The sequence below is a fragment of the Uloborus diversus genome, chromosome 3 (assembly GCF_026930045.1).
Source record: "Uloborus diversus isolate 005 chromosome 3, Udiv.v.3.1, whole genome shotgun sequence".
Taxonomy (NCBI): domain Eukaryota; kingdom Metazoa; phylum Arthropoda; class Arachnida; order Araneae; family Uloboridae; genus Uloborus; species Uloborus diversus.
In genome coordinates, this window is record NC_072733.1 from 151,653,766 (window position 1) to 151,667,696 (window position 13,931).

A 13,931-nucleotide genomic window follows, 5' to 3' on the forward strand; every position below is an offset into this window, starting at 1 on the left:
CGTAAAATTGTTATATTTATTCAGAAAAAACTCGTACCGCAGTTTTTGAGTTTTTTGGGTAGAAGGTTTTTTTTTTAAATTACTGATAGCTAAGCCTTGAGTTTTCTCCATAGACGCTGCTAAATTTATTCTTACTACAGTAAACTCCCAAATATCTTTGGGGTGGATTATCCGAGATCTTTTGAACTTGAAAAAAAAAATTAAAAATAATAATTCGGCGATGATTAACTGAAATCAGATAAATGACCACATTTTAACTCAGCAGGTGCAAAATTTATTTTTAGACGTTCCTATTTATGTATTTCTTTTCACTCCCTTCCAATAACATCAAAAATTTCATAGAGAGAAGAAACTTGAAAAGTTGAAATCTGATAAGTACTACCGTGTGCAAGTAAACGGCAGTTTCTGCAGAAATGAGTTTTCATTTGAGGAAACGCGATTTGGATTCAATATTAACAATAGGGAAATGTTGGAACTACACGTCTTTTTTGCGCTTTTTTTTTTTTTCAGCGGAAACCAAATAAGCGAGCTTGTGCAATAAAGATAACGTGCAATAGATGACGAAAATGCAAAAAAAAAAAAAAAAAAAAAAAAAAAAAAAAACTTCTTCGCCCCTAATCCAGGTTTGGTGTAACGTAGCTTGATCTACTGGCAGTTAATCTGTACCATTTGCTCGAGTATGTATGTAATTCATTTGTAATAATGAGCGATATGTTTTTAACATTTACGTGCATTTTTTACATACACTGCTATCGTTTCAGCTATTGTTTAAATGTACGCTAGAGTTATTGATCTTCTTTAGCTATTATACATTATTATTGTTTTTACTCATTTTGCAGATTATTCGCGAATTCGTTTATCCGCAGTTTTCGTGCCCCCCCCCCTAAACTCCGGTTAATCGTAAGTTTACTGTATTCAAAAATTCTTTAAAACGGAAACTCAGATTCCAATTCGAAAGTTATTTCTGGTAAAATGTGTACCCGAACAAAACCCGCTTGTTTGATCAGGAATGATACACACTTGAAACTTCTTCTGTATAGTCTGAATTACTTCTTTTGAACTGTATAAAACTTAACAAAAAAATTTTGACAAAATTTTTGATCAAAAAGTGTGTTTCAAAGAATGGTAGAGGAGGACGGGTAATATGAAACACAAGAGGTGAAAAGGGACAAATAAATAAATTTAAATGTTTTTTAGTTATTATTCTAATGCTAAACGAGCTAATGTGTGCATCACATGACTTCCTTTTACTCCAATTTAATGTCATTTCCCCATTATTGGCAATTTTAATGTGATTCAATTGCTTACTCTCTAAATATCACCAACAGTGGTCAAATTGAAACCAAATTTAAAATTAAAACGGGCTGATGTGTGCATCACATGACTTTCTTTTACTCCAATTTGATGTCATTTTCCCATTATTGGCAATTTTAATGTGATTCAATTGCTTACTCTCTAAATATCACCAACAGTGGCCAAATCAAAACCAGATTTTTAAAAAAAAACGCCAAGTTTGTCGCCAAGTATTAGATAAAACTTGGTGACCAAAAGACTGGCGGTATATCGCCAAGTGTCCGACAAATTATAACACCACTTAAGTTTACATCGAAATTAACAGTGATTTCCCCCAAAAAGGGAAAAAGACCCCCTTAGGAACATCCGAATGCAACCAAAAGAGAAAGTGCACAACTAGGCCCCACTAGGAGTCTACGTATCAAATTTGAACTTTCTAGGACATTCCGTTCTTGAGTTATGCGACATACATACACACATACGCACATACATACGTACATACAGACGTCACGAGAAAACTCGTTGTAATTAACTCGGGGATCGTCAAAATGGATATTTCGGGTGTCTATACGTTCTTAAGCACATATCCACGTGTGGTCGGGTTGAAAAAAAAACTCAACATTCATTTGGGGGTGAGCAAAATGGAAATTAAGGCCGATTTTGGGGGGAAAATTTTTTCGCGAATACAATACTTCCTTTTTTTGTAAAAGGAAGTAAAAAGCAGAGGTGTGTTCAAACTACTTTTAAAGTTCGATAAAACTGTGACTTTACTAAAGATATCTAACATAACTTATGGCATAAAAAGTTATTTGACAAAATTTTTTAAAGATCTGCTTTTACCACTGAAAGAGTAATAAGGAATAAGGTAAGGAAAAATGATACTTAATAACTATGAAGATGTTTTTATTTTGACCAAAATGTGTAATGTCATACTTTTTTTTTTTTTGTTTTTATTTGCATCTCCCTCTTTTTTGATGCAAACTTCAAAATTTTATAACCCCTCCCCCCCCCCCCTTTCTCCAATACGACCTTGTGGACGACCCCTTTAGGAGCCTAGTACTTTTAGCCCTTTGCAGGTCATATTACAGATAGTGCTTCACAAGTTGGCTCATATGAGACAAGGCCCTTTTTAAAGGTCCTAATACTGCGTTACAATCTGGTTTAGTATTTCGTTCTACTTCATACTAATTAATGATTCCCTTTTCTTGTAATTTTTAAGTTCAATCAGCACATTATAATAGACTCAAAATTTCCTCAAAGAATAGTATTATGTATGTAGAAATATTTAAATGAATCTAGTTTAATTATATAAAGATTGAACTTTAAACTGTTTAAGGTTACTAGACCCTTTTTTAAGGGGGTCAGGGACACATTTTGAAAAAACATTTATTAAACAGTTTAGAGTTTTGAAATTTTTTGCACTGATTCAACATCTATTTAATAAGCAAAATCATAACATAACTATGTTTTTAAAAAAAATTATTTAAATTTAAGTTGTTTTTTTAAAGGGGGGTTGCTTTAAATTGCTAAAACTCAAAATATTCTTGATCAATTTTCAAATTTTTTCAAAACATAATGCACAAATATCTAAGCTTTAATTTTTATTCGGTGATTTCCAAAATATTTAGTCAATGAAAAATAAAAAATATTTGAAGAAAAATTTTTTTCCAAAAATTCGAAGATACTTAAAAAAAAAATCATATTTTTTGCAAAATCTTTTTTTTCGAATTCACCGAATAAAACTAAAGTAAAATGTTTGAAAAAAGATATGCTCAAAATTTCATTACTTTATCTTTATCAGTTATTGACCTATAAGAGTTTGAGTGCAAAAAATAGGGAAAAATTGCATCATGCAGAAAAACGCGTTTATAGCTTTAACGTTAAATATAATACTAGGTGAATGCAGGCAACAAATATACAACAAAAATAATTATATCTTTCTTACGAAAGATATAATTATTTTTGAATTAATTTTAGAATTTACTTCTAATTAATTTTTACTTCTAATTAACTTCTAAATAATTTTAGAATTTACTTCTAATAAGTAATTAGAAGTAAATCCTTTAGAATTTACTTCTAATTAAGATAGAAACAAGCTTCCAACGTCCTTTTAAGCAGAAAAAAAAATGGATTTTTTTTTTCAAATGCTAAAAAAAATTGCAAAAATTGACGATTTTTGTATCTCGGACCCCCTTAAAGGTCTTAATATAAGGTTTAGTGTTTCGTTCTATTTCATATAAATTAATCATTCCCCTTTCTTGAATTTTTAAAGTTCAATCAGCACAGTATATCAGACTCAAAATTTCCACAAAGAATATTACTATGTGTGTAGAAACCTTTAAATGAATCTAGTTTAAGGACATAAAGATTGAACTTTAAAGTGTTTAAGGATGCTAGACTCTTCACTCAAGCTCCTTCCTACTGAGAGTTAAAAGATAAAGAGTTGAAGTTATAGTTTTCCCGCTCAGGCATCCCACTGTGTCGACCTCCGGAAAACTAACTAAAAGATATAAAGTTACAATATATTTACTTTTCGTCAACCAACCAGGTGGAAAAGTTCGTAGGCTGCTACGCAGACTGCAGCAAGAATGGAATAGAATGAATATCCTTCCAGAAGAGAAAGCAATTACAACGAAAGTGGTACATTTACTGATGTTTTGAAACCTGCTTTTATTATAGTGTATTGTTTCGAATTATGTTTAAAACTAGCTGTGTCGCCAGCAGATTATATTTGTTTATAAAAAGCTGCAGTAATTTATTACTTTTGGTTTTTAATGTACAGACTAGTTTCCAAAATTAGAATTTTTCACTTTTAGAAGTACAGTAAGACCTGTAAAGTTGATCACCTGTCTAAGTTGACCGCTATTTTCAGGCACAGAATTAGATCTCAACATATAATTCAACCTCTATAAGTTGACCACTAATGTAGTGCACCCAAGTGGTCAACTTACACAGGTTTCACTGTATATTTTATCCTGACAGTGTACACTAAAGCTTTAGACATATCACCAATTCTATATGGGCCGTGCTGTTGCATTGATATCATCTGTACAAGAAGTAAGTAAAAGTTGTCATATTCAAAGTAAGAAGGTGAGGACGATGCAGATAAGTTGTTGCATCACTTTCTTCGATGTAGATTTCTGTTATAATATTTTTTTTCCTCGGTAGAGGTCTAACACTCATCCCTCACAAGGACTTTTCGTCTTTCATGTTAAACTGTAAATCAAATCTACCTTTCTTCGGAGTACATAAAACTATATTATTAAAAAAATCTGTCAAATTAAGGAATGAATGCGACTGGCAGAAATTAGTCTTCTACCAAATAATTTAAATACGACTGCTCAACACTCAGTCATCAGTCAATGTTTTCTATCGAATGATATTAACATAATTGGAATTAAAGATATATCTATTTATAGGTATTTGTTATAGTTCAAATTTTCTTACACATCACAAATGAATTTTTTTTAAAAAAATGAAACATATTTAAAATTTTAGATTAAAAAAAAAAAATACCGAGAATCGACCATAAAATGTTTTTCACAAGGGGTTAAAATGCTCTCAAAGATACCTGTCCACATATCTTTGTTACAGTTGAAGAGGGAGCATTTTGAGGAAACTTATGTTAATCGAAGTAAACAACTTACAGGAAAAAAAAATTAATGTTAATATCTTTGGCGACCGATAATCATAACTACTTATACTTGTGTTTGGATTTATTTTGTAAGACACCTAAACTCTCATGCTATGGCTCCTTTTATATGTATCGGCTTTTATTTTGTGGGAAACACAGAATAAAAAATGATTTTTCAAAGGAGTTTCTTCTTTTTTTTATTGAAAAAAAAGTGTTTCAAGAGTAAGTATAAGTCTAAAGTTTAAGTGTAAGTATAAGTCTAAAGCTTTAGTGTACATTGTTAGGATAAAATATGCTTCTAAAAGTGGAAAATTCAAATTTTCTAAACTAGTCTATACAAAAATTAACAAAAAGTTATAAATTACTGTTGCTTTTTACACAATACATATAATCAGCGATCACTATTTTAAAATTTTGAAGCAATAAAGTAGCTTGAAAAGATATTGATCATTTATGAAATATAGTACAAGAAATTAATACAGTAAATCCCCTTCTAATGGACACCCTTCTTATGCGGTCAATTTTTTATTCCCCAGTTCCAATGCAAATAACATTATTAAACCCCTGTCCTGCGGACACCTCTCTGCTGCGGACAAAAAAAATTTCCCGTTAGCGTCCGCATTAGAGGGATTTTACTGTATTTGAAATTAGCTTATACTTCACACGAAAAATAGTTTATGCAACATTCATCGATGTTTATTCTTATCGAATTGCAAATACATCAGCTGATGTAAGTCCAAATACATGGAGTAATATTTCATGTTATTATTCATTTGAAGCATATTTATTAATAAGATTATTATTACATGTTTTATAACATACTTTTAATAGTTTTAGATTTAAATTAAATGTTTTCGGTGTGTTCTGTAAATCAAAGTAGTAAACACCTTTACTAATCGATAAGCCTAACAACTTATTCCGATGTTTGTATTTATTTCGTAACACAACTAAATTCTCACGCTGAGGCTTCTTTTACATTGTGTTGGCTTTTATTTTGTGGGAAACAGTTTAAGTAATATTAGTTTTGAAAGGAGTTTTTTTTTTTTTTTTTTGACTGAAAATAAAAAGAAATGTGTTTTTAGCGACTGCCTACCGAGATTTTTTTCCAGATGTTTTAACAAACTTTGAGGTACCTGGGCATGAAATTTGGTTAAAATCGAAGGGGGCCTCTTGTGAGTAAATGTCTGTCAAAGGTACTCCGTTTTCGAGTCAAAAGTAAACCCTCGTAGAAAGAAATGTAAAAAAGTTATACAAGTTAAACCTAGTTTATATTCAAGTTTACATGATACGGAACAAAATAAAAAAAAATTATAGCTCTGTGATATTTTTTTAATGAGTTATAATCATTTATACCCGTCTTTATGTCAATCAAAGACGGCAGAAAAATCGTCGTAGTATATATTTAGAGGCTCGTAACTTTTCAACCCCTTCATAAATCCCAATATAATTTACATTTTCATCATCAGCATCAAAAAATCTACAAGTACATCAAATTTGAATGAAATTGGAGATGGTGGATGGCATGGCCTGGATCATTTGACATGGATTGACCCCTTCCTGAAATTATCATGGAATCTTACCGAAGAATTTAGAAATCTCCCTGGTCAGAGCCCAGTCATGTCTTTGGAACCTTTAGATAAAACTTAGGTTTAAAATAATAGCTTAATTTACCAAGAAAGCTTTTAAAGCATTATTGCAACTACGGTCAGAGCTAATACAGAACTGCAAGTAAGTACCATTTAAGCATTTCACTTGCCTGCAATTCTCGCAAAGCTAGTGAATCCAGACACTTATCAACTCTCATTGAATGCGTTATTACATCCCTGAAATTCAATTTCACGGAGGTGAGAATTCCCAATAACCACACTTGGTTTTTAAAACAAAATCTATCTTATTGTTTTTCAACAAAATTCTCACAACTTCTTTAGTTGTGAAAATAAGCAAGGGAACTCCCTTGTATCATGGGAAACGAAATGTGATGCCATTACTGCCATCTGTTAATGAGAAATGGCATTTTGTGTTTGGGTAACGGATTTGGGTTATTGTGTGACGTAATTCCTTATCCTACTAAAACGAACTAAAACACAATGTTAAAAAAAAATTAAACAATTAGTACTTGAGACTCTTGTAAAAGAAATAATAAATAAATATCTATATACTTTTAATTAAACAAGTTATTATGCATCATAAACAGTCACACCAGATGTATGATGTGCCACGGAGGTGAGGATTCACATGCTGTGAACAAAAAATTCATTAAAATAAAATTATTATTAAAAAACTGGGGTTATCAGGTTTAAATAGATATATTTTTGGAGAAAAAAAAAATATTAAATAAATTGTCCCTTAAAGTTTTTACTGTAAGACGCGTGTGACAGAAAAGTTACACTCTTTTTTAGAATGACCCTTATCTTATTGGAAATATAATTTGAAAGAAATCAAAATTCAAAGGAATGCCAGGCGTTAGATGCTGCATGTTGAATATGCTGGATGCAGGATATTGTGTCCTGGATACTGTTTTCGCGTAAAAAGGATTGTATCAAGTCGAGAAGGTGGTTTATAAATAATGTGATACCGAAGCACATGGACATCTGCATTATAAGCATAGAAAAACAAAAATCAAAGGAAGCGGACGTCTAAATCAACGGTCAAGTGAAAACAATAAGGAATTCGTTTACTCAATAAAAGCAGTGATTGATTTTTGGTAGGAATATATGCGCGGTTTTCAGCTGATTAATATTCATCTGGAGTGTGCATTTTGATGAAAATACTTTTTATTAAGGGGGGGGGGGTATTTCATTTCTCGTAGAAATGACACACATTTCAATTGAATCCTTTTTCTTCAGAGGTAGCACAGATTTATTTTGTTCTAATTGTACTAAATATTTCAGTTAAAATCTTTATTCCATGGGTAGGGGGATTTTCACTCGATTCTGATTGGGCAATCAAAATTGCTTACTGTCATGACTTTGCTCAAAGCTTAACGTTTGTCAAAATCTATTGTTTTTGCGAATGGTATATAATGAGCGGCGTGATCTATCGTTGCGTGTCTAATGAAACTCACTTGACTGAATTAAATATTATCGTCTAATTTTTTTGTATGCATAAATGCAGTGTTTATTTTTATTTTGTTTTATTTATCAATATTTTTAGACGATAAATCTCAACTCAGTGATAGTTTTTATTTATTTGCTTTTTTTTACTGGTAATTTCTTTCGGATTGGATAGCTGCAAATTATTTGATTATTACTTAACTTTAAAAGCTTAGCAAAGGTGATTTTGAATGAAGTGTACACAAGTTAGATACTTTTTTCTCTGAAAGTGAGAGTTTTTATGGGCAGCTGACGCCATTATATTAGGATTTTTTGTTACTTAATGGAGTACGCTTGGAGCTTACGTAAAATTATGTGTGCACAATTAAATTATCGAAACAACATCTTACTTTTTAAATTTCGGAGTGGGAAGAGAAATTTACGCAAGCTAAAAGAGCTTTTTTTTTTTTTTTTTTTTTTTTTTTGACCTTAGAGCACGATCGCAGTTGTAATAAAAATAAAATCGTTAAAATATCTCAGTTAATAATATTGTTTTTGATTTAACGCATGTTATATAAATGAAAAGTAAAAAAAAAAAAGCTACAATGCGAGTAAATTTTGCATGTATGATGCGCTGAAATATACAAGGTAAGCGTTCGAACATATTAAAAAAAATCGATGACTAACAAACGTTAAATAAATTTCTGTTAACTACATTTATGCATTCAAGACAAAAAAAAGAAAAAAGAAAAAACAATTTTATCCTTTTTCCGTTACATGCTTTCTAGTAGCATCTAAAGGACTAAAAACGATTAATCATCTCAAAGATGTTTTACCTTCACTCTATCAGCATTAATTAATCCCCGTAAAAGAAAAAAAAACTCCTTAAAGAATAAGTTTGTTGTAAAATAAAAATGATGACGAAGATGGAATACAATTGGGTTTTTTGGAATACCCAAAAAAAAAAAAATCGCTTCGAGGGACCGTTAAACATTTATGAAACATTTTGCGGACGGCTGAGTGTTTTTTTTTTTTTTTTTTTTTGCCCTTCTTTAAAAAAAAACAATAATTGTAAATTAATTAATGAATATAGAAATAAAATTTTTTTTCTTGGTTTTCAAGACCTTATGCAAAAATATTTAAATGTTAAGAACAATATAAGTATTTTTTGTAATAACTATATACATAAGCAATAAATTTCATGAAAAATCATAAAAACATTTTTCTGCGGACCGGTGCCGATCCGTCGGATCGCCGGTTGTGAATCGCTGTTCTAAAGTCAGTTTTTATATGTTTTCAATTGGTAGATAGATAATAATTCATAGAGTACCAACAACCATCTGCATTACATTTTTACAGCATGAATAAATCATGCTCTTGTTATGTAAAAAAAAACCCTAGACATTTTTCTTCTTTCGAAATAAAAGAAATAAATTTTGTTTTTCAGAACCTTCACTTCAAAATCAATTATAAATTAATTCAAACGATTTCCTGACGCTCTGACCGGGAGGAGCGAACTGAGCTCGGTCTCTATTGAAGGGCAGACACCATACTACTTTTCCCTGCTAGTTGAAATATGAACAGTCACGTCAGAAGAAAAAAAAAAAAAAAGAAAGATGATCATTAATTTCGTGATTTACTCTTTATATACTAGCTAACTAAAATAAAATTAATTGAAATATGATTACGTGGCGCTAAAAAAACTAAAGTAATATAAAACTTTGAAAATACGAGATAAAATGCATAAATGTAATACAGCTTACTCTTACTCTTACTGCATGGGATTATCTTACAATTGATAAAAAAAGAATCTAACCAATATATTGGACTATTTTTAATTATCCACCGGCAAGTACTGGATAGTAGATTGATATCTTCGCAATAATAAATTGAAATGACAATGCTGTAGTTGAAGAACAAGATAAATCAGCAAAAGAATTAAAATTAAAAATTATTCGAAAATCGTATTTCATGTTGCTTAAAGAAACAAACAGTCCCGTTTTCATGAAGCCTTTCTCGTTGTCCCCACGCAGACGCTGAAAAGTTCGCAGGACGCTGAAAAGTCAGTTTTTATGACGTGACAGAATGGAACACAAGGAATTTTTCAACCAATAATAATTGGGAGGAATTTAAACTGTTTTATAGCAAAAATTTGGGTTATGCGAATTCTACCAGTCCGGATCTTTGATTTTTCTGAGCCGGGGCTACAATTTAAAGCTCACCCGTCATGTTTCAAGTTCTTGTACCAAATTTCAACGAAATATTTCCTAGATCCGGCATTCGGAATTACTGAATAGGTTTTACGTTCACTCAGCCCTGATGCAACGTTAGAAGGTATTTTCGTTTGTAAACAATTTGTGAACTAAACGAGAAAAATACAGTTGTAAATTGAAGCAATGTTTACTGCAAAAGTACATTGCGTGATATCCTGCCCAGAATTTGATTTTATTTAAAATCAGCTCCAAACGTCCTCAAGCAACTTTGTACTTTAAAAATATGGTCCAACATCAATTCTTCTATAAAAATCATGTATTTATCTGGATACACATGCAGATGCCTTAAACTGTCAACTGTCTCAATTCAAGAAAAACAATAAATGGTCACTTTAGTAATACCTATGATATATCAATGAAAAATAATTGATGTGAATCAAACGTTAACGCAGCCAGAAAAACCTCAGGGGGAGGGGGGGATCAAAAATACCTTCTAGGGTTTTTTTTTACATTTATTTTTTTATCAAAACAGTCTTTTCATATACATAAACTACTGTATTAGAATTTGCATTTATGTTAAAACCAATGCCTCTGGGGGTGTTTTTACCCCCCCCCCCTCGCTGTGCCCCTGGAACCAAATAATCGTTAATAAATATTGAATATTGATATGATTATTGCCATTAACGCTTTAAAGTCCTCCTCAACAGTTGGGGTTGATAATGTGCCTTCTTCTATCGTTAAAGGTTGTGCTGATGGGCTAATCTGTCCTCTTATTTTGTTTAACCTTTCTTTGAAAACGAACACATTCCCTGATGCTTGGAAGCATGCGAAAATTATTCCTGTTTTTAAAACTGGGATTAAAAATGAATGCAGAAATTATCGCCCAATTTTCAATTTTGAGCCCTTTTTCGAAAATTTTTGAATCAATTATTTATAAAAAGCTTTTCCATCAAGTAAAAAATTTAGTATCACTGGTCAACATGGTTTTTTCCCCAAGCGTTCTACGAGTACCAATTTGTTTTGTTTAACTAATAAAATCATTTCTGCATTTGAAAGCAATGGTCAACTTGATGTTATTTACACTGATTTTGCAAAAGCGTTTAGTTCGGTTGACTTCGGTATCCTTTTGGTGGAATTGAATTCCATTGGCTTTCACATCAGTCTCACTGACTGGTTTTTTTCATATTTAAGTGGTCTTATGTTATATGTTTATTTCAATGGTGCTATTTCTGATGATTTTACTAATACTTCTGGTGCGCCGCAAGGCTCTAATTTAGGTCCCTTGCTTTTTATTTTGTTCATAAATGATATTTGTAGTATTTTTCAATATTGTGACTATCTTTTGTTCGCTGATGATTTAAAGCTTTTTAGAAACATTCGCACTATCTCTGACGCTACCCTTTTACAGATTGATTTGGATAAGTTGCACCGGTGGTGCATGGTGAATATGGCTTTATTTAAATATTAGTAAATGCATTGTTTTGAATTACAGTCGCAGATCTGAGCCATTCTTGCATCTTTATAAAATTGACCAACAGTGTTTATCACGTTCTGACTTTGCTACGGATTTGGGCATCACTTTTAATACTAACCTTGATTTTACCCAACATATTAACAACATTGTTTCAAGGGCATATAAGGTTCTGGGTTTTTTAAAACGCAAGACCAAAGATTTTTCTAATGAGCAAGCACTTAAAACGCTTTATTTTTGTCTCGTACGCTCCAAACTCGAGTACTGCAGTCTTATTTGAAAAATCCCTATTACAATAATAAATCTAAAACTCTTGAGCAGGTTCAATCCAAATTTGTTTATTACTTATGTTACAGAACTAATAATCAAAAATTTTTAACTTATTCTTACTCTTATTTATGTAATATTTATTATGTTCCCACTCTTAAATCACGCCATGAGCTCTTGTGTCTTCTTTTTTTCTACAAGGTTCTACATAATTTAATTGACTGCTCAGATATCGTCAATTCTATACAACTTGCTGTCCCAAGTAGGACTCTTAGGAGTCATTCTTCTTTTAAAAATATTTTTACCAGACGGAATTATGTTGATAATTTTTGCCTTTTTAAATTTTACAAACTTTTTAACATTCATTGTCATGGTTTAGATATTTTTAACTTGTCATTTTACAGTTTTAAATCTTTATGTTTTAATATTTTAAATGTATAGTTTATTTTAATTGCATTTTCTATTGTTGCCACTGTAATTGGATTATCTGTAGTGTGCAATGCTTTTAATAAATGAGTAAATAAATAAAAAATATTTGAACTTGGTATACCTAAGACGACTGACCACTGCGCTGGTGGCCTCCACTCGGGATACTGTTTTGGAAAGTTTTCTTCAGACCACTCTGTGTGTAGAACCATGCGGTACATAACCAAAACATCGGGAGGACACCGTGCGACAACACAAGGACCGATGACTGCCAGACACAATATTAACAACCACATGATCGCTAAGTGAAGAGACGAAATAAACCAGAGTTCACTTCCCGCCGGATCTTTTTCTTTCCTAAAAAAAGAAGTCGTACGCTCTTCGTTCTCTTACGCGCCACCTATGAAGTAGAGAGCGAGAAAAGCGATTCTAACTGTCAAGCGTGAATGTACTAAGTGACGTATCTACAAATTACGCAATGTCTCACTAAGACTGAGGCTGTCATCTGACAGTAATGGACTTGATGAGCAGCTATAGTGAAAGAAAACGTTTTAAAAAAGAAACTTGAAGGATTGTTGAAAACTGCATCCGATTCTGGTATCCACCGCTATCACTGCTTTCGTGATTAATGATTATAGTCATTACATGGTAGCAGGACGCTACGTCTGTAATATGTTTAAGTGCAAATAATACATATATAGGGGAAAGTGGAGTAAAACCGGGACTCTAAGGTTTGTAGGCTTCCAGAAATCAGTTTTTAGCATAAAGGAACAAAATTTTGCGAAAGTATGCACTACTTATCTATTAATGCAACCACAGTTTCAAACACATTAGTGTTTTTTTTTTTTTTTTTTTTTTTAATTTTTATTACTTTTTTTGTGAAAAAAGTCATTTTATCCGGTTTTACTCCACTGGTGGGGTAAAACCGGGTAGACATGTTATTGCTATGGGAAAATAAAAATTTTAAAAGTTTCCACAAAATTCAAGTTTTATTTAGTGACATGTGTTAACTATTGTCGCGTAACATAATAGAGTAAGTATAAAAGGACACATATTGATGAGTTATTAGTAAATTTAATTGTCTTTACCTTTATTTTTTTGTTGTAAAATAAGGCTTATTGACACAAGGCTCAAGTAAAATAGTTATCTTCCTCTTCCTCACCACCCTTAGAGTCCGAGTAAAGCTCATTGCAGTAAATGCAGGCAGTATTGTCAACCTCTTGACTGGATTCACTCCTTATTTGCTCCTTCGGTTTTTCTTTTTTGGACGCTTTATTTTCTGTCTGTTCCTTTTTGGCATCTTTATAATGTTGTCTTTCTTTGATTCGTTTATCTTTCCTTCAGGTTTTTTTTTCTTCCGTCCATCTTTCGTCTTCTTTGGATCATTTTTCTTTTTCTTTCCTCCTAATGTTGCCTGAAGATGAAACTTGTATGGGGAGCCCGTCAAAATGAGTTTTTCCTTTTTGTCTTGTCCTCCTCTGGCTGCGTCTTTCTCTCAGCGTATGGGGGCTACCCGGTTTTGCCCTTCAGTTAGTACCCGGTTTTGCCCCGCGCGTACAGCTTTCATAAAAAATGCCGTCATATGACTATACAGA

At 31.8% G+C, this 13,931-nt stretch overlaps 1 protein-coding gene across 1 annotated transcript in view; it reads right to left on the bottom strand.

Annotated features, from left to right (window-relative positions):
• LOC129218551 (spondin-2-like) overlaps window positions 1-12,714 on the bottom strand; it is a 66,718-nt gene extending 54,004 nt beyond the window's left edge. Inside the window, exon 1 of the mRNA XM_054852855.1 lies at window positions 12,461-12,714. Coding sequence (XP_054708830.1) covers window positions 12,461-12,632 — 172 coding nt within the window. The 5' untranslated portion in view covers window positions 12,633-12,714. The remainder of the gene's footprint in view (window positions 1-12,460) is intronic.
• Between the last annotated feature and the right edge of the window lie 1,217 nt (window positions 12,715-13,931).